The sequence below is a fragment of the Mytilus trossulus genome, chromosome 14 (genome assembly GCF_036588685.1).
Source record: "Mytilus trossulus isolate FHL-02 chromosome 14, PNRI_Mtr1.1.1.hap1, whole genome shotgun sequence".
Lineage (NCBI taxonomy): Eukaryota > Metazoa > Mollusca > Bivalvia > Mytilida > Mytilidae > Mytilus > Mytilus trossulus.
In genome coordinates, this window is record NC_086386.1 from 16422690 (window position 1) to 16450170 (window position 27481).

The 27481-nt window shown below is 30.5% G+C and overlaps 1 protein-coding gene across 4 annotated transcripts in view; it reads right to left on the bottom strand.

Moving 5' to 3' along the window:
* The window catches only part of LOC134696665 (rho GTPase-activating protein 7-like), a 118097-nt gene that overhangs the window by 61586 nt on the left and 29030 nt on the right, over window positions 1-27481 (bottom strand). For 2 of the 4 annotated variants that reach the window (XM_063558581.1, XM_063558580.1), the window contains exons 7-9: window positions 23357-23448; window positions 21713-22165; window positions 1858-3468 (exon numbers count right to left, since the gene is read on the bottom strand). In XM_063558581.1, coding sequence (XP_063414651.1) covers window positions 1858-3468; window positions 21713-22165; window positions 23357-23416 — 2124 coding nt within the window. In that variant the 5' untranslated portion in view covers window positions 23417-23448. Of the gene's footprint in view, window positions 1-1857; window positions 3469-9779; window positions 9882-15116; window positions 15272-21712; window positions 22166-23356; window positions 23449-27481 lie in introns of those variants that run through there. The other 2 variants (XM_063558582.1, XM_063558583.1) reach the window with 2 other exon arrangements.

The following is a 27481-nucleotide window of genomic DNA, read 5'->3' on the forward strand; positions in this document are numbered from 1 at the left end:
GTTTATTAATACGAAAATGGTAATTTTATAAATTTTCAGGCATTAAATTAGTTGTAATCTAATCTTTTTAATCTTAAATTTGCTTCCATCAAAATATAAATTTCAAGGTGTTGTGAAATGGAATCAGCAATCGACTGAAACAGTTGACCAATTCTTATTATTGCAATACTCGCTTAGACACAATTTACACATTTATAAAAACTTCACTATCATTTCTGAAATTGGAGTATTAATCACTATGTTTTGGTAAAAATAAAATCATAAAAAAGTTTTCAACATTAATTACGAGATTTTATTATCCACATTTTTAATGAATTATTTCGTTTATTAAGGATGTATTCCTCTGACTTTTCAGTCTCATTGAAATCTCGTTCTTGAATAATTTCGAAAGCATGTTGTACAAGTTGAAAATATCAATGGATTTTTTAAATATTATAATCAAACATAACTCTGTGAAAAAATTGTGTACTTACAATGAATGGTTTTTGAGTAATCCAGTTTTAAATTTTTCGATCTATCAAGTCAGTATTTTAGCCAAAATTTTGAGAAAATGGGCAAGGGATACAAAAATTCAGATTGGTCCACTTCATCTTTATAGAAAGTATGAAAAAAAGTTTAATTGTAGAACTGTGATTTTTTTTCACGATACTAGCCTAAATATAGGTAAAAATGGATGAAAAATGGGAAAATCATCAAAATTGGGCATTTTCAAAGAGTCATAGCAAAAAAAGAAGTGCACCACCATATGTTTTTTTCTTTACCAATTATTTTGTTACAGTCTTATAAACCCAAATATCAGGTTAAGAAAAAAAGTTTAATTCTAGAAATTTTTGGCTCCTCCGAGGCGAACATCCTTAAGTAAAAAAATAATATATGATTAAGTTATAAAATTTTAAATGTAAAAATAAACTTGCCTTCTTCCCCATTTTGATAAGTATGGTCTAATCATCCAGAATTAAGACTTCCCTATAACATGCTTATTTTAATGTAACATACATCATATATCCTCATACAGCCAGTACACCTTAAGGAACAGTTTTCTATGTATTTTATTTTTGCTTGAATGTCAATTTTATTACAGAAGTCTGCAGCTAGGGGATATTATATTTTTCCTTTGATCGTGGTGATCATAAACTAAATACTGTAACAGGTTACCGTAGCAATACATATTTAACTTCAGGCTTAAAAAACACAAAATATAAACACTGTAAATGACATTTTGAATTATTTTTAGGTTAACTACAAATATGACTTTTATTTTAAGAGCTGAAACAATATGCCAAACTAACAGTAAAATTTAACTTTAAAATGCTAGTGGCACAGTATGATACATTTCAGTATGCAGACCGAAAAATATACATTATATGAGGGTGCTTTATAATGTCCCCTTATAGCAGGAGCATTGGATAAATATACACTTGAATTGGTCCAACCCTTCCCTTGAGATTCAAGATTTTTTTCATAAGTGATATATCAAGCAATCTTGTCCAAGCCAACGAAGGGCAACAACATCTGCAAAAATGTTTGAACTCAAACAACAGTCAAACATAGTCTGCAATTTTTATGGCGTGATTAAAATAAATAGCCAATCCAACTGAATCAGTCACAAGAGGGAAAAGTTTATAAAACATTTATATTCAAGCAATTTCAGATGTCAGAGCCACATGAAAACTTCAAATACTAAAAAATATTACTGAAGAGACTAGACATTTCATTTTTTTTTTAAATACCTTGCAGTTTTATAAAAAAAACAATAGTCTCCATGGCATGTTCAATTTCTAGCAAATTTGAGGAAATCTGATAATGATTTTGAAAAAGAAATCGATTTTGTGTGAACTATTAACAATTATAAGTTACCTCATTCTCCTGCTCTGATAATTCAGGTGAAGTTTTCTCTATCTTCCTCTCAAGTTCAAAAGATTCAGCTTGAGTTGTCTCCCTTTCATTATACATCCACCTTTTCTTGGCCTGTTCTGGACTAGATGGAGTAGATATAGCACCTTTCCCTGGTGGGATTACATAGTGTCTCATTATCCATTCCTTTGACTTCATCCTATCTGGAGGTGGAGGACTTGATTTCAGTTTCAAGTGCATGACAAGGTCGTCTGGTGAAGGGAGTTTTAGAGTATCTTTATACTGATAGGCACAGTATTTCTTATGCATTGTGTCTAACAATGTCTTAGTTGGCATTGTACTGGATCCCAGTTTCAAATTGTCCTCCTCTTTTTGAGTCAGAGGTTTATTTTCACCTTCCATCTTCCCTTCAAGGTCATTCCAAACAGCCTGAGCAACAGGTGAATAAAACTTTTTCCATCTTTTACTGCTGATGCCATGCCATGTTTGAGCTAGTTCTTTTTTCATTAATTTGTATTCTTTTGAATTAATATCATCTATTGCACAACCCTTTGAACTAATATCAATATTTGAATTTTCTTTATCAAAAGAATCAATAGCACTTTTTTCAATATTTGTCTTATTTTTCTTTTTTGATTTCGATCTAACAAGTCCTTTCCCTTTTTTCCCCTCTTTCACTGTAGAGTCTTTGGAATGTTTTGATTTGTCCTCAATTTTGAGAGATATATCACTACTGTTATGAACACTACTAATTTCCTGTTGTGGGATAACCACTTCAGGAAGAGTTTTTGCAGTTTCAATTTGAAGACTGCTTGGATCAGGAAGAGGTCTATTTCGAAAACTATGCGACCCCAACTTCAGCTTGTCACGGTTTCTATTTCGACGGTTTATAACAGGACTGGTAGCGTTGACAACCATTTGCATTTCTGGGGATTCATCATTCATAAAATTAGAAAGATGAACACTTTGAAGTTTTTCAGGAAAACTATTAGGTTTTGTAGCAGATAATCTGTTTTCAGTTTTATTTTCACACTGAACACAATTTTCTGATGGTTTTCCTTCAATTTTTCCTTTCTTCTTTGGTCGTTTTAGTGAGTCTGTTGTATTTGTCCCTATTGTTACATAGTTTGGTATTGACAGACAACTTGACCCTTTATCTTCACTGCACAAAAAGTTAAAGTTTTCATCTATTGATGTCTGAATACCAGTAGTTGAATGACTCCGGGCCCTCTTTGGTCTACAAACAGACTTATAAATGTCACTTTCACTTATAAATAATTCATCATTCTTCATGTCAATATTTGTCTGATCACTACCATAGAAAACCTCCCCTTCCATGCTATTCATTGAAGTTTTACTTCTCTGGTATTTAGATCTGTCAATACCATTTCTACCTGTAGAAAAATTAGGAGAAGTCAAAGATCTTTGTAATCCTCTGTTGTTTTTTAAAGTTGAACTTATTATTTTCTCAATTTTTTCTACAGGTGGTGGGAAGGAGGACTCTGACCGTTTCTCCCATGGATCATCAGCATCTTCAACGTCTTCATATTCTTGACTAAATGATGGTAACAATAGTGATCTGTTTTCTCTTCCATTTTGATAGGGCATCAAATTCTGAAGAAGAAGAAGAAAAAAAAAAGTATAATAAGGGAGATAACTCTAATTCAAATAATACAATTTTTAAAATAATTTTTATTTTACACCGTAGACTTTAACATAGTATTAATAAATGTTTAATCCTTCTAAGTCAATGAAAATGTGTGTTTTTGATACCTTCACTGTAGAATTCTCATTTGTATGTATATCAAGTATACAGGCTTGACAAATCAAACCCTTCCAATAAATGAGTAATTTCTATATCAGCAGTAACATCCATGAGCATTTTTTTATGACCAGTAAAAGAAATTAGAAAAGGATCCCAATGGTTTCTAGAAAACCTGTAAAATTTCATTTCCGTCAAAATCAATTTGTGAAAACGTTCAAGAATTTAAAAAATAACCTGCAAACAGTTATGTAATGGATAGAAGATGAAAATAATTATGAACAAAGCATATGATGTTTTTTTATAACTATGAACAAAACGTATGATATGTTATTCTATAACTTTTAGTATGCTTTGTTCAATAACTTTTGAATTCTTAAATGCATATTAAACATGTATGCATATAAACTGTGAATTTGATTAGAAATTTCCATTAAAATGATATGCATGGTCATTAACAAACAAAATTTCAATTAACCAAAGCTTTCAGTGACTGGTTTTTAATTACAGCATCAATATCGATAACAAATTTTGCAACAATGATAATAACTCCTGCTGGCTTTTATATAGTTTAAATGAATATTAAAGTAGTTTTATAACAGAATTTTAATTCTATAATATTGTTTAACTGTCAATACCACTGTGAAATCCAAGACTGATAAATTGCTTACATCATTAAGTAAGCATGGGGTCTTCATTTTATATAGATATACAATTAATAATTCAGACAGGAAATGTATTTCAGGTATCCAAATATTTTACATTGATTTGTAATTTGTTTATGTTTTAACATTCTGAAATGAACGCTATTATATTTGCTGGTATTCAATTGATCATAGGAATTTGAATTACATGTAATAAAGAGATAAACATGGTATTTTTTTATTAACATGTATAATATAACAGAATTTTAAATTAAGCCCTTCTTGTTTCACATAAATGATATCCCTAAATGTGAGTCTTCATGGATTTACTCCTAGTTTATATATAACAAATCCCACACACTGGTGCTATTAAAACTATTAGATGCAAGAGAATCTATTAAAAAAAGAGCATTGAGCCATTTTTGTAATGGACCAACAAAATGAAAAGAGAAGAAAAGGTCCTCTTAAAAAAAGACCCAAAATTGACCTAAAAAAGAGTGCTGACACATTTAAGGAAGAGAATAACAGGCAAAATAAATATTGAATACAAAAAAAAACCCACCCCACCCCCTTCTAGACCTTGATTTATTAGTCAACAAAAGAAGATGTGAATAGAAAATGATAAAAGATAGCAGAAAGAAATCACAATGTTTACTAGTGTTCAGTTCTCCTATGCATGTAGGCAAACATGGACAGCCATATTGTATATCTTCAATACAACTGAGGTAACCAGACCATTGAAGGACAAACTAAACACAGATAAGTTACTGACAACTACTAATGCCAACATTAATATCTAGTAGAGGGAATTAGTCAGATTGACTAGAATTCCCAGGACTGTCCATCTAATATAAAATCATTAAACATGACAAAAAATCTCACCATTTGTCTATAATTAGGTTTTAATAGCCTTTAATCAGTTAGTTTATAGGACAGACAAATCAGTTTCAGTAATCCACATGTCAGCTGAGAATTTGTCCAAATTCATGAATGGTTTGGTACATAGTAGCTATTTGATCCAAAAATAGCTAAATAGTTATGATATAAAATCAAAATCTGATAAAAATTTAAGGCCTTTGAAAATGTTCTCAATTGAACTGTCATTATCTATGATTGATTGATTGATTGTTACTAAACATCCAGTGGCAAATAGTTCATAGATATAGGAAGATGTGGTGTGAGTGCCAATGAGACAACTCTCCATCCAAATAACAATTTAAAAAGTAAACCATTATAGGTTAAAGTACGGCCTTCAACACGGAGCCTTGGCTCACACCGAACAACAAGCTATAAAGGGCCCCAAAATTACTAGTGTAAAACCATTCAAATGGGAAAACCAACGGTCTAATCTATATAAACAAAACGAGAAACGAGAAACACGTATATATTACATAAACAAACGACAACTACTGTACATCAGATTCCTGACTTAGGACAGGTGCAAACATTTGCAGCGGGATTAAACGTTTTAATGGGCCCAAACCTTCTCCCTTTTTCTGAAACAATAGCATAACATCACAACATATAAAAACATACGATAAAATATCAATTAGCAGACTTAACTCAATCAAAAAATCATGCATGTTCAGGCCAAGTTCTTAAGAGTTGAAAGCAGAATTGTAAATTGTTGAGAACCATAAGTTTTATGTTCAAATTCATAAAAGGTGTCCAAAATTACTATGTATTACATTTTGAAACCAGTTAAACTTTCTTTCAAAAAGGCAAAGGTGTCTGCCCAGAAATGTCAAGTTTTTAAACACTTGATCATGACAAAAAAGATCTTCAAAAACCTAACACATCATCATGACAAAGTTTTTACAATTCTTGCACATCATGGCAAAAGTATCTATGCAGATCTCTGTATCCAACAATATAAAGTATCTATGATTTTGTATATCTTGTTATTACTTCCATCATTCCCAAGTTACCTAACCAACTACTGCTGCTTGTTGAATTCAATGAGGATTTGATAACAGTGTAGCCAATTTCCTGTATTATAGCCATACTTAAATACAGATCTAAGTAAACAATAGGTCAAAGTTCAAACTCAAGATGTTCTAACATGTAGATCAAAGAAATAATATCAAAATACACCTGGTTAATTTCACAGGTAAATAGATAAACAAACCAGAAAAAGTGGAATTCAATGAAAAATAAACCAAACAAAAACTGTGTTTACTGAACAAACTTTGAAGTCAAGCCCAAATCCTGAGCCCAAATCAAGTCAATTCGATTAAAAGTACGTTACCATAGGAGAATGAATATGTTCAGAAGTTGCCATAACAGAAATTAAATTCACTTCAACAAATCACTATTTTTTGCTGTTTTGGGTAGAATAATTTAATTGCATTCTAGTGAAAATGTCATTTTCTCTTGGACAGGTTGCTGTCTCTTGACACATTCTGGGTTTCCATTCTTACTTTATTTATAGGCTTTGAAAAGACATTAACTGATAACTGATAACTTCAGTTAGAATTACTAGATGGAGTCCAAAAAAAACAAACGATTGTTTAAACATAATTTTTATACATGTATACACTGGATCTCAAAAAAATAGTTTAGCCCCACCACATTTTTGAGCCTGTCCCAAGCCAGGAGCCTCTGGCCTTTGTTAGTCTTGTATGATTTTTAACTAGTATATATATTTCTTTGTTTAGTGGCAAGCTGAAGGACACCTCCAATTGCAGGAGTTATCGCTGCATTGAAGACCTATTGGTGCTGTTGCCTGTTCTATAATTGGGTGTTGTCTCTTTGACACATTCCCCATTTCCATTTTCAATTTTACTGGATGCAACCTTGACCTTTAAGTCACTGTCAATGTCATGGCCAACAGTTAAAGAAAGTGATGTACCATGGTCTAACATGGAAGCACAAAGATATCCACTATGAATTTAACATAAATGACTTTGGATCAAGTAAAAGTTCTGCCAAATTTTGTTAGTTAAGCAATATACTTATTTCATATAATCATTAAACCTGGCTATTTTCGAATGATAAATCAACAATTTCATTAAATGACTGGACCTTACCTATTCACCAGGACACATGATATAAGACAGGTAATGAATGGGTATTTAATATCAGGTGTGCTCTGTCAGGTGTGGGTTACTCTGTCCTAAATTAAACAGCAGCCTTCAAAATCAATTTGATTAACAAATGATAGGTTAGTGATCAGTAATGGGTATGAACATTTTATGATGCTCGGCTGAGGTGTAAAGAAGCAATTTGTGGGTATTTTATGTTGATGAACCCAGCGCTAAAAATTAATGCTTTATTTTATTTTTTATAAAAGCCTGTAAATCTGGGTGGTTACTGTTAAGTTGGGATTTGACAACCCTACCCAAATTTTTCTTATACAGTAAGTTGTAGAATTATGGCTGTCATTAAAAATTCATTAAAACTAAAATATTTGTCCAGTGAATAATACCATCTTTGTTCTCAAATTTCAATTTATTGGCTGTGCCAACACAATTGTATCATTACATAAAACCATTAAATTACTGAAAAAATTAATAAAATGAGTGCAAACTCATATTCATTTTTTTAATTATGTGTTATTAAAAACTGTTAAATGAATCCTCTTTTAAAGAAAATATTTGAGTAATAAATGATATTTAAACCACTAAAAAACAATTTAATGTCACACAAAATACAACGAAAATATTTAACATTTAAATGAATGAGATTACTAATGTCATTACTTAAGGATCAGTAAGTTGGGTCAATACTACAATCCTTCACTAAAAATTCTTCCATAGGGCCTTTCCCAAAGACTTTACTGCGAAGCTTAAGGCTACCTTAATACCAGTACTTTCTGTCTTAGTTTTACAAATAAATTTCCAAAATTTACGATACTAATCTTCTGAAGAAGGATTGGTAAAACATACCTAGAGTTATTATGAATAAGAAGAACACAACAAAGATGACAAAAAAATACCATAATAGACTACAACAATTTTGTGCTCACAGAAAAGAGGGGGTCCTAATCACGAAATCCTGGGCTTAAAAACATGAAATTTAGAGGTCCCAAAATTTAAATAAATTGAAATCCCGACATCCGAAAAAAAAAATTCCCAGATCCCGAATTAAAGTGTCAATCCCGAAATCCTGAGCTTAAAAACACCCAATCCCTGAGTCCCAATAAAAGTCCTATTCCCCCTCAACAAAGCTGACAAACTAATGCCATTATAGACTCCAATAATTTTGTGCTCACAGAAAAGCAGGAGACTCAAGAGTCTGCAACCCAAACCAGGCATATTTGCAATGTTACAGAATTATGAAAGATTTTTATTTTAATTAAGCTTCTAATTGCTGTATAAACAATTTATATCTATATCTCATTTTTACTTTCTCAACTAGGTCCATTGGATGGTTGGACAATTTCATGGAAAACTTAAGTTTAATGTCTTTAGGTAGCTTGATGATGTTTAACATTGTTTAGTATTGAACATCACATTCATCCCATTCAGGGAGGGGGAGGTGGAGTCAAAATTTCCTGAGCCTTGAGAAAAATTTTATTGTCAAGATTGGTATTTTCCAAAAATATGCCTCCATGATATGTAATAAATGTTTGTATATACACAGAATATCAATAGAAATTGTTATCTTAACCCTTTACTCAATAGAAATATGTTTTTTGCATAAAAATAAATTTAAGTCAGATATTCTTGTGAATACCCTTTCCATATTGGATACAAATTTGATTAAGTCTGATGCAGACATTTCAGTCATAGATTTCAACTGAGGTACTACACAGGCGTCGAAAGGCATTGTTATGGAGTAAAATTTTGAAGGCCCTGGATTCTTTTGCTTCAAGATATACAAACACAGCCTCATATAAAGCATCTCCATAAAGATAATTCCCGATGTTTTGGCAAATAACATGGGGGAGAGGGTTAAAAAGGCATAATCCTTTCGCATATTTACTCAGGCAATGGTGAAATGTAAAGAATATTCATCCTTATGAATTAAAAAAAAAAAAAACATAGGCTTACTTTCAATCAATCAAAATCCAGGGTTTAAATGTGTATGGTATTATTGTAAGATATAACAATCTAGTTATGAACTATTAAAAAATATTTCTTAATTCCCAATATCACGATTCATTTGTATTTTTGAAAATTTAAGTTTTTTGTACCCCCTGTCTAGAGAACAAGTATAACACCAACAGGGCTTTATAATATCAAAGACGTAAATATAAGGACAGGTTACAGTATAAAAAGATTAGTAAAATCTTAAATCTGACAATCATAAAATAAAAATATTTATTGGTTCTGTTTTAATTTATCTTCATATCTAACTTTAACACATTCAAATAATAAAATCAAGATGTAGATAAATCTAATAAATAGAAGAATGTTCATCTTTTATAGCATGCTTATTTTGGACTTGGACCAATATGAGAATGTATTAGTTTCTTGTTTTTGGAACATAAAAGAATTCATATAAATTCAAAATATATGATTCAACAGCTCTTTATATAATTTTTAGTTCAAATAAAATAAAGAGAAAGAAATTACCTTTTAAATTAGGACAAAGATCTGTTTCCTTGTTTGTAAACATCCAAAAAATACTACATAGTAATTGATCTCACTCAATTTAAACATGGGTAAAAATCCAGGTCACATCCCAAGAACTTTGAAAGGTAAATGATAAAATTATTATAATTAATATCTACCTGTTATACAGGTACTCAGCTGTAACGCTTGAGTAATTTTACCTTCAATATCATACAATATTAAATCTTCAAAGTTAATAGATATAGTTTTATTACTAACCATGAGTTGTTTCAAGTTCGTTAAAATAGTACTCTAAAAAATCCCTCGCCAGTATAATTATTTACGTAAAGAACACTCCATTACCCCCAGGATAGTTATTTTTCTTTACGTTAGCCTTACTGTTCTAAGGACAAGTAAATATGGGGATAATTTGGGTGGACTAAACATGTACCAGACCCCCTGGTGTGTGATCATATATTATTCCTCTTTATTATCATTTGTCAACAGTGTAAGGTTATAAAAAGCTCAATCATAACATCGTCAACCTTTTTTGTTTGCAATACACCTATTTATTTAAGATAATTTTCTCGTCATTTGTCACCAATTCACACCTTTCTTGCCACCATTATATAATACATTTGATTAGGAATTCAATAGAGGCATTTAACTGTCCTAGATATGAAATAGAAACAATTTTTGTGACTTGTGATAACAAATCTTGCACATTTTCGTCATAAAGACGACTTTATTCATCTGTAAATGTCTTTTTATAAAGTGCAATTAATCTTTTTCTGCAAATGTGCATCGCTTGTCTGACTGGTTTAATATTATTTACCATATCAAGCACGGACAAATTTTATAATTTATGGTAAAAATACAAACTAATGGTATTCATAAATGCAAACTTTGGTCTGAGTTTTGTAAAACACTCCTGACATTTTAAATTACAAAGTATCAAATTCTGAGTAGTAAAATGATGCCAATTATTGAAATAACAAATATCATAAGTCTTTACAACAAAACAGCTGATGATAATTTATATTTTAAGAGGGGTGCATCTGTGGTTCTAATATAAGATCTCATTTCAATGTCTCTGTCGCCATCTTCTTTTTCTCACATTTGACTGCATATTGCTTTTCAAACACAAATTCTAAGAATACCCATTGGGTTTGCTTCCATGTAATTCTGTAGTAAGCCTACAAGGATTATTTATTTAGTATGAAAAAAACAAGATGTGGTGCAATTGCCACTGAAACAACTCTCCAACAGAGACCAAATGACACAGAAATTAACAATTATAGGTCACAGTGTTCTTCCTTCAACAATGAGCCAAAACATATTGCATTGTCCAGAAATGACAGATGAGAAAACTAGCGGCCTAATTAGTGTACAAAATAATGAAAGAACAAATATGATATACATCAATAAAAGACAACCCTTCAATTACAGGCTCCTGACTCCGAATAATTTTTTTCACATGAATACAAAAATCAATTTGAAAGTCATCAGACTGACTCTGAATGTTAATATTAGATGGACAGCTTAAAAAGACTCCCTGCTGGAGATAAACATATATAATATGAAGTTTGTGCTAGATCTGTGATTAGACACTGATTGAGAGGGAATTAATCCCTTTATAGCTGTTAGGGTCATTTTTGGTAAATTAAATAGATTACATATATAGTAACATTTAAAGAGAAAGAAAATCTACAGAAATGTGAACTAATTATCCACTGGTCCTGGCAGGTGATACTTTCACCATGTTTTAAAGTCCCCAAAGAAAAGCAGTTGGACTAATTACACAATTTAACATGATAAAGAGCTGTTTGCATTTTCCTTTTGTTTCCAGAAAATACTATGGTACAAAAATGTCCAAATATGTGAAAACAAAATTATAAATGAATTTCTGAAGCAGACGAAGAAGACCACATTAAGAGTACACATGATAAACTACAGGGGTAGATCCAGTCTTTTTTTTAAAAGGGATTGGGATAACAGGGGGAGGGGGGAGGTATATGTCCCAATTCAAATGTATCCCCCCTTCCCCTTTATCCAACACTGAACTTCATGATGCATTCCTTTCAGCAGGTATTTCTAAAACCTGTTCATGATAAAAATATTTATGTTTTGGTTTCATCAAATGGTATTTTCTGGTTTGATTTGTGCCATGCACTACACTATCAAAACAAATCATTTTTGATCTTTCTATTAAAGTTCACATACTATATTGGACAGCAATGTTAAATGCCACAAAAATTTCACAAGCTTGAAATGGTACTACTACCATATTTATTTTGTAAACATCAGTAAATGATTAATTTTCTCTTTTGTTGGTTAGGCTTTTCTATCCTTTATTACCATAGAAAATAAATGAGTTTTTCTAGGTTCTACATAGAATTGAACTAGATTAATCATTTGATTTAAATCCTTTTAAAGTATTATAGAGTACTCCATTGACTAAAGTCTTTAACTTCCTGACCCTTCGTCACACTTTGTCATAAAATCTACACTATCCTCTAACCTGAGTCAGACTGTCTAACTGAAATAGACGATGGGTATTTTATAAGGGGTATAATTTACTTGTTAAAATTGTAGCTTTAATGAAAGATTTATTGTGATATAGTTATATACCTATCCAATGTTATATAAATCTGACCTAGTTTTCATAGTATAAATTATATATGAATATAAAAATTAGAAAAAAATGCAGATAAAAATCATAAAAATTTCTAATTGTTCTTTGTCAATATGAAAAAAATATATGGCACTACTTCATATAATTCGGAATATCAAGTTTAATACTCATAGAACAAAGTTCTTAAGGGGGGGGGAGTGGGGATGGGGAGCGGATTATGGAGAAGACCTAATTCCAGTGGTGCAACATTCCTTTACTTCCCCTGTCAAAATGCAACCATGGTTGACCATGGTTAACCATGGTTAACCATGATTGTGACCATGGTCAACATCTGACCATGGTTGACCATGCTCTATTTAACCATGGTTAACCATGGTTTTCCACGTTTGTGACCATGGTAGACATCTGACCATGGTTGACCATGGTCTAATCAACCATGGTCAATTTGACAACCATCGTCTTGCACCTGACCTTGGTCAACTTGACAACCTGGACCATGGTGAATAAATATTGATCTGGATTATACCCATGGGAATTTATAACAAATTGTAAATTACTTTGAGACTTTCAATATTAAAAAATCGTGCTCGTTTTTTCAGTGGTACAATGTTATTGACAATTTTTAATTTCTTCCCAAGAGGTAAATTGTGACCTTTCATGATTATTTCAATAACAATATATTCTCTATACATTTAAAAAAAAACACATAAACTGAGCAGTAAAGCTATAGTGGCAGAGAATGCTAGTTACAGTCGGGTCAAATTTGGGACTTACAAACGTTTACAAACTGGAAGTTGGAACTTACTTTCGATCAGTATTCCTTGTTTTTTAACAGTTGTACGCTGTCATTTAACGATGTATTTCTTTCTTCCAAAGACGTAATTTCTGACTTTCTCTTCAAGTTCATAAATCTGCCTTTCTTTATCATTATACGGCATATTTTAAGAACTTGAAAACATTTCAGAGTGATATCTTTAGTCTTTATTGTTTATGTTTATTCCCCAACCGGAAACACATGCGACGTCATGATCAATTATTATCACCAACCGTTAACCATGATTCACTCAGTGCGAAACATTTAAATGACTTGGAACAAAAGTTATTTCGCGCTTTAAAATTCAAGTGAAGGATTTGATGTCCAGTGTTGTCACGTAAAGAAGATTTGTTATCAGATAAGTACATTCACAGGAAATCTGTTTGATATTTTGTTTAAAAGATGTTAAAATTGTTACAGTATTTGATTTGGCTTTCATTAATTGAACACATGCCACCTGAAATGGGTCTTTAAATTTTTTTGTCAGTGTCAGTTATCCATATCAACATAAATTTTATATTTAATTGTTTTTAATTTCAATGGTAAAATAATTTACACAATCATTCTTTTGTTTGAAAGGTAAACCAAAAAAAAAGGGGGGGGGGTTACAATTATTTGTTTAAACAAAAACATGTTCATAAGGTTTATTTTGTTGGGTGTTTTTATTATTGAAAATTTGCAAAAGAAGATAAAACATTTTTTATCCTTAAAATCTGTTATTGTATACAAATTATCAAGAACAATTGATTCTTTGTGGAAAATTTTATGTTCTTGCAGGTGGAAACTGCTTTGCATTTTATGGATGAACATTTCTGCAAGGGCAGCTTTAAAGAGTTTCATGCAATTTATTATTTGTTGGTAGTCCTGACACAAAAAGGAAGAGAAGTATACAGGCTCCATAACAAGTAGACTAACTGTTTCAAGATAATTGAAGATTGATTTGACAAGAATGTAAAATGGCCAACCATGGTTTAATAGAGATGGTTGACCATGGTTGACTCATTAATAACCATGGTTGACCATGGTTGGAACCACGTTTGACCATGGTTGGGACCACGGTTGACCATGGTTGGAACCACGGTTGACCATGGTTGACCATGGTTCTAACAATGGTCAACCATGGTCATTAAAACCATGGTTAACCATGGTCGGCCAATTAACAATTTTGTCAAACCATGGTCAACCTTGGTCATACAACCATGGTTGACCATGGTTAACCATGGTTCTAACCATGGTTCAAACTGCACACTGACAGGGGTTTTTTAGCATATTAAATGTCACTTAAATATCTTATGGTCCTAAGACATGACTCAGTGTTGAAAGTTGATAACATTATATATGCAAAATTAATTGGTATTTCGTATGTAATTAAAGTTATGATTAGATGATGAGACAGCAATCCAACAAGGCCATGAATAAACCAGAGATATATATAGGTCAAAATATTGTCTTCAACATCAGACAGTTTATATCATATGTAAATATGGCCTCAGTGTAAACAAGAAACCAAAATTGAGAATGGAAATGGGAAATGTGTCAAAGAGACAACAACCCGAACAAAGACCAAGGTAGGCAATGGGTTAAGACAGTGAGAAATTCCAGCACCAGGAGGCAGGCTTCAGCTGGCTTCGGAACAAAAATGTGCATTAGCTATAGTGAAAATGGACATCATACTAAACTTAATCAAAATGACAAAAATACAAGGATACATCATAGCTAAAAGAAGACCTGTTAATGGTACTGTTACAAAACTGTTAGATAAACTGAAGCCAGATATATGTACCCAACAGACACACAAGGAAGAAATCCTTAGTATGGGAATTCAATATTTCCCTTAAATAAAACATATTCTTTAAGTCTAACATATATATCAAACATCAAAATGGAATATAAAAAGAGGAATTATTACCTGATATTCATGGAAAATAAGGAGAGAAGTGTCCTTGTAACGTTTAAAAACATCTCCGTACGAAACCGCCATGCTTTTTCTCACTACTCAAATTCACTAATGTAATAAACTTTTATGCTCCATTATAAAATAAATCCAACTTATATTTTTGGAAATTAGATCACGACTAAATACAAAACAGAACTTGATATGGTAAAGTTACAAATCACCTGATCTATAAGAGAACCAAACTGTACAAATCTGAACACTATATTAACATCGTTAATCAACTAATGGTCAATAAAATATGCACCATCACATTATGTTTACAAATTTACGACCACATATCTTTATCCGTATTTGGTATTAAATGAACGTTGCACAACACACTACATTCACTATCTATGCATCCTTCAAAAACAATACGTTTCTGGAATAAAGACCACTCACTTCATTAAATCAGAACTTGTTTTACAAACCAGGTAATAGTTTGCAAATAAGTAGAAAAACCAGCATAAAAATCAATTTTCTTCTTGACAATAATTAGAAGACGGAGACAAATCCTTGCTGCATTTTGTAATAACTTTCCTATCTAGTTGCAGATTAACTATTTCCGTTTAACCAATAGCCAGCATAAGTTAAAGTCCTTTTAATCTTTTCTTTCAACAGACAGTCGGGATCAGGATGAGAAGTTAGAAAACACTGGCCACATAATTATTGTTAAACAATTCAGTAATAATTTTACTATAAGGTTAAGCAAACACTTTTTGTCCAGAAATAAATAAGATTATCATCCAATTACAATGTGTGTCAAATAAAATCCAGGTGAAATTCAAATTGGCCAGGTATGCTAGGATTTAAGCCATATGTACCATCCTAACTCCACAGGTGTGTATGCTATATAATAGTATCATCTTCATGTCAAAAATTTAAATTAGCCTTCAAAAATTTGATTTTAACCCACTTTTTTAAATTCCTATTGTTAGAAATTAACACCTTTACAAATTTACAGGTATGAATTAAAAAGAGCATGTATTAGAATTTTGACTCGGTCCATTTCTCATGTACCAAAGTTTCCTTTTGTGTGAATCAGACATATACTTAATACATGTCCTTCAAAAAGTCAGTCAATATCTTGTCATGCTTCAATGAAATCATCCTTACTTATTTTACTTTCCTTTTAAAAAATTGTTTAAGTAGTAATTCACAAGTGGTCTTCTTTACAAATAACATGCAGGCTGAAATCAGAGCCAGAATTTCCACTCAGTAAGAAATCTGTTGAATGTCACACCAATGTTATCTAAATTAAGGACAATAATTTGCATTAAATATGTAAATGAGATTTTAATTATGTAAATAAACATGACAGATACTGATGTGTACAAATTGTTCTGTACTGTCAGTGATATGTGGCCTCATTTAACTTTATTCAATTAAACACAAGTTTTTGCATATTTTATTTAATGCCAGATCTTATTTTAAGTCTTCACTGCTTTTTTTATACAATTTTAACTGTTCACTTTTGAATTTTGCTAGTATCTTTCTCTTACTTTTTATGTATTAAGGATTCACAGACTTGAGGTTTTGACAAACTTCATTCATTAAAATTCCAAGAAATATGTTAGTATTGAAATCAGTATCATAGGTCTAAAATACATGTACAGCTTTCCTTAAACAGCTAGTTTAACAATTTTTTTTATTCAATGTAAAAACTTTCTGAACATAAGACAGCTACCATCAACTGTATTGTGGTATTCATATTCCTGATGAATAAAGGAAGTGTTAAGAAATAAGCTAATTTACTTGACATTCATAAATTGTCAACACTGAGATAAATAATTTTAAGAGTTGGTCCTAATTACGTGGGCACTAATCCATCTTAGTAAATTGGAATTTAAAGGCTTTTATTATGATGTTGTGGTGCTGTTTTATTGACCTTCACCCTGTAAATGTATATATTCTTCTTATTCTTTTAAATACATGTTATTTTACAAATATAGTGTTTTTGTTTTTAATATGTTACATTTTTTTTTTCCTTAATCAAAAATAGAAGTAATTTATTTATGTACATATTCTTACTTATTTCCTATTAAAAATAGCTTTAGGAAACTAAAAGGAAACTTGTTTACCTTCCACTTGTAATGTCGACTTGTGTTTTTTTTCTTTTACACAAAAAGATGAGCATTAATTATTTCTTTATTATCCTTTAACTTCCAGAAACAACCCACATATATATCACTCACTTGTGGCCATAATGGGAGAAATATCCAAACATAGAATCAATTAATCAGTCACTAATTAGCAAATTACGCCTTTCCCTACAACCATTTTATATGCTATCTTACGATCTACCTGCACTTTAAAAATATGTTAACAAGGCCGAATTATACCTTTTAAATACATGTAATCTTGGTTATTTTCCCTTTGGTGTTTTGTGAGTGCAATTTCAGTTCCTTGTATGTAATATTCAACCTTAACAGATCAATTAAATTTGCATTTATCACATGCATTTATAATATGCATTTATATCCTCTTTTAGACAAACTGCATAAATAATTTACATAATCATAACAACTTTTCACAAACTACTCGTTCATTTAAAAATATGATAGATCTTCATAATGTTATAGAGATTCTCTACTAATAATTTTTACAAAGTCAAATATAATTTTATGCACAGGCGTTGATAGAATTTGTCAATTAGTCTGTTATTTCTAATTATATAAATGAAGTATACTTTGATAGTTATCTTTTAAAGACATTTTACAATTAGATGTGTAGCTCAAGAAAAGAAATAAGATACCTATTTCTATAGACAGACTTCAAAGTAATGTCGTTGATTACACAATTACGACAGGTGAAATACTATATACCTGTAATATGATAGGGTCTTCTATACAAACATAAGGCAAGAAGATTTTAAGTCCGATAGGATGTTAATCAAATTAATCAAATTAAAAAATTAGAAAAACACAAACTTATGGATTTGAAATGCTTACAAAATAAAAATATAAATCATCATTTGAATTCCAATTATTTATATCAAAATATATGCCATTGTGTAATTTAAATGTAAAATTCTAAAAATAAATCAATATCTTTGAAAGGACACACTTGTTTATGCCAGAACTGTAATAAACAAAAGGGATAAAGTTTTTAAGTTTAAAAAAATCATAACAGAGAAATGTATTTAGATGTAAATTTTGAATCCTGGAACACAGTAAAATGATTGCAACACTTTTACATCACCAAGTATAGAACTGAAGCATTCAATGCCCTATTAATTTGTCAAACCAGTCATAGATTCAAAATATTCAAACTTAGAAAGTGAAAACTGAGGAATGAATAGAAAGTGTTTCAATATTAGTTAGACCCACAAGTGTGTATTCAATTTGCCCTAAGATATTAATGTAAAATGATAGATTTCACTCATACAGAAGGGGTGTTTCAGCATTTAAACCTTATTTCATGGTAAAGCATAATACTACAGGTAATCTATTAAATTACAGATATAAATAATTATTATGCAATGTTTGAACTAATTCTCAGCAATTGAAAGTTTTATTATTGTTATTTATCTTGACCTTCAGAAACTTGGCATCAATTTAGGCAATATTTGAGAATCAAGTGCACCCGTATAACAATCACATATTTCAAGATTGGACTTGATCGGTTCCCATTTCTACACTCTAAACAATGACTTTGTATACAGACATGGAGGGCTTGTCATCATCATCAAAATTATTACTATGAATCCAAATGGCATCTTGTCAAATGTACTTTAAGCTTATTTATAAATCAAGTGCCAAGCAGAATTTGATATTTTGTCAATAAGGTTATAAAAAATCTTATGTCAAGAATTTGAAACCAAATTAAGTAAATATGACACTGTGTAAACTATGTGAATATTTATAAGGGTAAGAAAATAAGTTTGTTGCTGAATATTTATGACTTTAATTGGTAGAGACAGGTGTATATTTTACACTATAAGACTGCTGTAGTTTTTACACAGTGTCAAGGGGTTATTCATTTAAATACATTTTTTATCTTTCAAGTAAACAACTAAGTGCAGTAAGGACTACTAATGTACTTCTTACATGCAAATTAAGCTGATGAAGTGTATTTCTTAGTTTATTCTGTTTAAATGAGGAGGAAAATCTCAAATATAAAATGTTTTCTACTTTCATTGTCAGTTCAAATTTTACAAATACAAAAGTTGCAAGACAATCATGATTAAATATACTTGCCAAAAAATATAAATTGAAATATTTCAATTTCTAAAATGATAATAATTTAATTTGTTACAGTAATAACAGAATTTTTTAGCAAACTTTGCCCAATAAATGATGTCTGTGTGACGCCTTAAAATTATACTATCAGTTCATTATAAACTTTTAGTTTATTTTTACAAAAGTTAATACACCACATCTCTATATTCATACAGAAATCAATGTTCCATATAACATGTATAATTTAAGTGTTTAATACCCCAAAATTATTTTTTCTGTCAATGATCATGATGAGAAGAAAATATTCAGTCAATCGTAAAATGTACACATGAGGAATCACAATTTCTTCCCGTTATTACCAGTCTCTAAAAGAAACGTATTAAAAATTCCGCCACAAGGATGTTCCTTTTGTTATATGATATAAATAAACACTATATATATGAAACCACGAGTTATATGGAGACTGAAATACAAACCAGTGGATATAGTGCCCATAAAATATAGTTTTAAAATAATTTATAGCTTACTTGAATATTAGATGTAAGTTCGTTTACCAATATTGATTTCTAACTTATTCAGCTATTACCAATGAAATCTCTGAATGAAATTGAGCCACATTTAAACTTTTTAACTTAAATTTATATCATACTACGTAGAATTGATGAAACTAAGAAGCGAACTCCCTAAAATAGAACATAGTCCAGTCAGGGCATTATTTGGCAGGCTTGTGAACTTTTCTTCAATAAACTTAATCTGTTATATTTAACTCTTGTTATATTTTAGACCAAACAAGAGTTCAAACAGCATAACCTTTAGTGATGTCTAAACCTGATTATTACTGTTTTTATTTTTACCAACAATACTCAAATAGTTTTTTTTTGCTATAAACTTTTCATTTTCATCAGAAATTTGTGAATTCTATTTAAAATTTTGAGAATATGGTACTATATAAAAATAGTAACCTGTAGTCGAGTTTTTATCGGACACAAAAATTAAAGTAAACCAGACACAACAAAATCAGCACCTTAAGTATTATAAGTCCACAGTAATTCAAATAAACTGGTCCATTTACTCACTTATTTCCAGTGGAGAATTTTAATGCATCAATAATATCCGTTTTAGTAACAAAATATAAAATCAATTCCCATAACATACGTCTGATATTTCGTTCATTGTGACATATTTTGACGATTCTGTCATGTCATGTATGCGATACTTATCCTTATACTGTTGACATTTAAAATCTTCCCTTTCATATTAATATAGACCGAATGTTGATTAGTATGGACACGGAATATAATTAGTCCCATAGACAGGGGAATACCCATGTAATTTATTCATAAGGACATATATACTATTGATCTTTATCTGTTTATTTTCCATATTTCATTTCAATTAAATGACATTAAAAAGTAAAATTATATAAATATATATCCAATAAGCTATAGACGCAGTGAAGGTTGAACATTTATTTTGCAATGATATAACAAATGCACAGTCTCTCTCCAAATCACAAATTCAAAAACTCAAACACATCAAAAGAATTGTGAAAATGCAGATACAAAGTAATTCTTTATCCAAATATTGAATGAAAAATAAAGATATTTTTTGACGGAAAATAATTGAATAAAAGTACTATATCCCAAAAAGACAAATTTTATTATTATTAATTGCTGTACAAATGACACCATCATATCTGCTTAGGAGAAACATTTAGGAAAGAAAATGTAAAAATCATTTTAAGGCATATAAACTTAAGGGTCTAAAACAGAACAGCCAAAACTTTTTTTAAAAACCAACTTTGACAAAGAAGTTACAACCTTCAAGTTTTAGTGCAGTTATATAATTTGAATCGTTTTTAAACCAGGAATTTAACCAACAAATTGTAGAATTTAAATCATGTCAGTTCTAAAGCACTGGCTCACAACAGGATGGGTAATAAACTTGACCAATATATAACACTAGTAAAACACCTGTTGTAAAATGCACTTATATTTATGACAAATACAATTTATGTCACACATACATACTGCCAAAATCTGTTTCATTATATTTTGGGTTCAAATAACAGTAACAAATCTAGATCTATCCCATCAATATTTTCCCTTATAAAGATTGAAATATCATCAAAATATAACCCTATGTATCTCTAGATCTCTTTTAAGTGTTATAAATACTACAAGGATTTATTGATTGTTTGTGTTTTAATACCATTTTTAAGCACTATTTGGGGGCTTTTTCATGGTTGCCAGTTATTATTGGTAGAGGAAGCCAGAGTGACCTGAGAAAACCCCTAACATTCAATAGGAAATTACTACAAGGATCTGGATATGCAAACCCTCAATAACATACACAACTGTTCCAAGTGTCTTGACACTTCAGTCTTACCTCTTTTACTGATTCAGCTGTCCGGGGAGACAACTCTTTGTCCACTCTTCTCCTCGGCTGGACAACAATGTATTGATAATGTCCATTTAGATGGTCAGTCTTTGACCTTGAAGGGTCACTGTGTCTTTTAGAAGTTTGCTGTGATAGTTCTTTAGTAGAGGGTTTATTACTATGTCCATTTAGATGGTCAGTCTTTGACCTTGAAGGGTCACTGTGTCTTTTTGAACTCTGCTGTGATAATTCTTTAGAAGATGGTTTAATACTATATCTATTATTGGATATAGATGAGAAGCTGTGCCGTTTGCCAGTTCTGCCTGATCCAACATGTTGCCAGTAGCTATGAGAACTATCTAGATCTGACTCAGAGGTAAAACTACGATGTCTCTTCCCTGGGTAGCCATTTTGTAATGATTCTACCGAGTTACCATTAGATAATGAACGTCCAATTTCTTCCTGCATTGCATTAAATTATGAAATATCAAAAGTGAAAAAATATAAAATCAAAACATCTCTGACATAAAACATGCAACCACATATAAGTTGGCCTTTTCTGTGTTATTATTATTTTAATTATTGATGTTGAAAAAAGTGCAAATATTTATGGGGAAGTTTAATCCCGCTGCAAATGTTTGCACCTGTCCCAAGTCAGGAATCTGACGTACAGTAGTTGTCGTTTGTTTATGTAATTAATACATGTTTCTCATTTTTTATATTGATTAGACCGTTGGTTTTCCTGTTTGAATGGTTTTACACTAGTAATTTTTGGGCCTTTATAGCTTGTTGTTTGGTGTGAGACAAGGCTCCGTGTTGAAGGCTGTACATCGACCTATAATGGATTACCTTTAAAAATTGTTATTTGGATGGAGAGTTGTCTCATTGGCACTCATACCACATCTTCCTATATCTAATGAATGCTTCATACGTATAAAGCACATCTTCCTATATCTAATGAATGCTTTATCTAAAGTACACATTTAAATAGCCAGAGAAAAATAATTTTGTTTGTGGTATGGCTATTCCTTCTGTTAAATTCGTTACATCATTGTTTTCAAAGCATTTTGAATTATGTATCTTAAATATGAAGCACCCACAACATATACATTAAGGCGAAGTCATAAATAAACACATTGTAAATGTCACAAAAAAGAAACTATATATATTGTGTAGTTATATACTAGAATTTATTGTTAAACCAGTAATAATATAAGAAATAATCTAATTGATATATAAATAAGTAAATTCTAGTTATAACTAGCTTGACTTAATCTCAAAGCAATAAATTATCTTAATTTCATATTAATATGCTAATTAATAAATATGATGTATGTTTTGTGTGTCACGTTATATAAGTGAAGTGTTTTGTATTGTTTAACACATCAGTGCGTCTTTTATCCAATGAAGCTAAAACATACCAACTAAATCAGGACGCTATTTTTTCCTCAGAATTGTTTCACATGTTTCATGTCAGTATATGGTATCAGGTTTATTTATTCTTGAAGGCGACCTATATTGGCTTCCATCTTTTGTCATTTGAAACATTGGTAGATAGTTTTCTCATTGGCATTCATACCAAATCTCCTTATTTTCATACAAATACAGTGAAACTTTGCCTTATGACATTGAATTCTCTCTTCTGTAACTAACCTGTGCCTTTTGAAGGTAGATTTCCAAAGCTTTGTACTCATCTGTAGCCTGGATGTCCATTTCATTTTCACTCACAATTCATCATTGTGTTTCTGAAAAAAAATAGTAAAAATATAACAATGTTTGTCATTGATAAAAATTGATAAGGCTGAATACCAATTCCATACTTTAATTGCATCTAAAATATAATACATAGGTTCAATCACAAAATAAAGGTATACATTCAGTATTAGAAGGGTCCAATACAATAAGTACAAAATATGTATGTCTTGTCTTTATGTAAAATTAATAAAATTGAGAATGGAAATGGGGAATGTGTCAAAGAGACAACAACCCGACCAAATAAAAATCAACAGCAGAAGGTCACCAACAGGTCTTCAATGTAGCGAGAAATTCCCACACCCGGAGGCGTCCTTCAGCTGGCCCCTAAACAAATATATACTAGTTTATGTAATTTCTTGTCAATTTGTTTTTGATGCGTTTTGTTATCTGATTTTGCCATGTGATTATGGACTTTCAGAACTAATTTTCCTTTAAGTATACCTTTAAGTTCAGTATTTTTGTGATTTTTACTTTTTTCATAATGGTCTCCAATTGACAGTTTTTACAGTATAAGCCTTTACTATGGATTCATTTGATTTTCATGGGTAACCAATTTTCTTTGAATTTGTGGGTATAATATTGGCAAAGTCAACATGTATGAAAAAATGATTGGAACAAAAATAAATGTCCACCATTAATTAATCCATAGTATATCATAAGCAAAATGTTCTGATAAAAAAAAAATGAAAAAAATAGTTTTTTTTAAAATAAAGAAGTATCTCTATAAATCTTTGACTGGCACTCAAAATCATCATAAATCAAAGAGTTTTTATCTGTCTAACTAATCTAACACTACAACATCTCAATATATCAGCAGCATATGTTTTTTGAGAGATTTCAGATGATAAATGTTCCATGTTGTCTCACGCCAAGCCAAATTGACCACTTGTTATCTCACTTAAGTATAACTTTATGATTCTTACAAGTTCTACTACATCCATTTTATCTAGTAAATCATATCTAACATCCATACAGACCATTAAATCATCATAAACTAATCTCCTATCTCTATGGTCATCCTAGTATAAACTAACAGGAAAAAACCATGTTGCAACTTGTGTGGGTGTTTGTAAAATAGGATTCAATAACATTACATTTTTAAGACCTTAAGCAGGTAGTCAAATTTCTATTTTAAGTTAAAAAAAAATTGTACATAAAAAATGTTTGACAAAACAATAATTCAAATATAATATCAAGTTCTTTTTTCGGCTGACAATACCCATTTCCTTCTCTTAATGTCATTGATAAATTTCATGTCAAGAACAAAATGGGACACATCATTTTTCATCTTTCTATTGCCAAAAAAAAACCATTAGGGATCATTTTCACATTTTCTTTTTATGACATAAACATCTTACTGTATCCAAAAATAATGCATCATTTTGACAATGGTCTAAATTGAAATTTCATATCTCAGTAGCAACATAGGGCACCTGTAATTATCTTACAAGCTTTCATAATAAATGTTTTTTTCATTGGTTCATACCAGCTCACTGTTTTCAGATTGATGTATAGTTTTTTGTTTGCTTGTTTTCTTCCTTCTTTCTGTTACTTTGACGGATTGGAACAAGACCATGCCTTTTATGGGTTAAAAAAAGCGGTATTTGTTCTTTAAAAAGACCACACAGAAATCACAGATGTCCAAAGGTCAAATCTTTTTAGACTTGATACAAGCCAACAGTCGAAAAATTTATGTTTTACAATCAAATAATGTCTTTTTAACAACATTTAAAGTACATATTTAGAATTTTTTCATGCACAAAATGTCATCACCTTGATGGACTTACAATCAATGCAATTGATATGAGGAAAAGTCAGTTCTGCATGTTATTTTTAACTATAAATGCAACATCATGCATAATCAGCCTTATATAGGGGTGTCTTTATATAGGTTGTTCTCAAAAACAAAGAACGCAGTCATAGAAGTGTTATTTTGTGATTTATAGTTCATTTCTTAGTATAACAATGTCCTTATTTCTTAGTATTGCAATATTGACTACACTTTTTCAATCTAAGTGGTTTGTTTAATACTCCGTGTAAAATTTTTGCATTTGAGGACTTTTAAATTAGTTAGTAACAGAACACTTGTTCATGATACTTTGAATCATATACAACCGTTTGGATTTCATTCTAAGCATATTTGTGGTTTTATAGTAATTTATGAAGCCTATTTAGTTTTATTGTCCATTTCCATCTTATCATTTGTTGAAATTGTTGTAAAGTTTACCTCCATATGTTATAATGATGAATGTGACTGTTTGTGTATTGGCATCTCAGTCCTTTGATGGAAAATGAATGATAGAAATAGTTAGAACATTTCACAAGTTTCCTTTATATATTGAGGGACAATGATAATGTATTGATTATGAAAGAAATCAAGTGCATCTTCATCAAATTGTTAGCCGTAAAATGTCTATTTTTGACATTTTTCACTACATTGCTTAGTCGATTGGCTAATACACCAAAAACATAAGTCAGTGGCCCTTAGTATAATTATTTTAAATCAATCAAACATAAATTCATGGATCCACACTTTTTTAACAGATAACATATGAATTAGAAAATGGAATTGATATTCTACAGGAAAAATAAAAAATTCACTGATTTTATGTGCTTTCTACACAAATTTTAACCTAATTTGAAGGAATTTTAGAAAATAAAAGAGATAATGACATTATTCATTTATTTTTGATTTTCTGATGAGTTCAAGGAGTCAATTTAGTTGTATGCAAAACTCTACCAATTTCTATGACATAGCCCATTTACTGTACCTTAATTATTTTTTTGGTGCAATTGTATCTATGATATCTTAATGGAAAGATAGTACCTTCAGATAACTTTACAATATACATCAAGCCATTGTTTTTACACCTGTTAAGGTACAATGTAAATTGCTTTTTACTGAGAATATGATATCACGTCTTGACATGGCTACATCATTGTGTCTTTTCGTTAACACATTAATTTAAGGTCACATAAATCAAGCATAATGATGGCAAATAATGTACCAATAAATATGCAAGGTGTTCATATTAAAAATAATTTATATTATCACTAATTGATTATGTTCAGCTAAGATTTATTTCATTTTGTGGTAGATTAATAAATTTAGCTCCATAACATTGAAACAATGCTGACAATTACAATATAAATAGCTAAAATTAATAATTTCTCCATTTTTTCAACAGCAAAAAAACACATGTGTAAACAGATAAGACAAAAAACCAATCTATGGCACCTTTATTGCTAGAAATGGCAAGTGGCATATTATAGTCAGGTGAGGAGATGGGAAGAGGGATAATTCAAACTAGTATCTCAATTGTTTGTAAAACAATTGAAAGGTCTTTCCTGTAAAAGTGATGTTTTCGTAATGTACTTTGTACGACCTTTCGTTTGATATACGACAAGCATACCTTCTGAAACTTTTCGCTTTATACACATAATGACCTCATCCGCCTACATTTTTGAGATCGGAAGTATGATATATGCAACACAGTGTAGATGAGCTTTCATTTGATATGCGACAACGCGATGTTCTAGAAAGTTTGATTTTTGCACTTAATAACCCTATCCAAGTATTTTTTGGAGGTCGGGAATTTGATATATCAAATGTACACATCATGACCTTTCATTTGATATACAATAACCCTATCTTAAAACAAAATTTAATGTTTGCACTCAATAACCCCATCCAGCCCATTTTTGGGAGACGTCAATTTGAAATTTGAAATGTACACTTTATGTTCTTTCATTTGATATGCGACAACCTTACCATCTGAGAAATTTAATTTTTTGCACTAAATGACCCCACCCGTCCCCCTGGGATGAAAAGGGTGTTAAAAAATTTTAATTTATAAGTAGAGTTTATTAAGACCTTCAATTTGATATATCAGATGACCCCATTTGACAAAGTGGAAAAAATGATGCAATATCAACTATATAAATAGAAGTTATGAAACTAACTAAGTCAATGCAAAACATGAAAATTTCAAATTGAATTTTTGGTGATTTTTTTCCATGGAA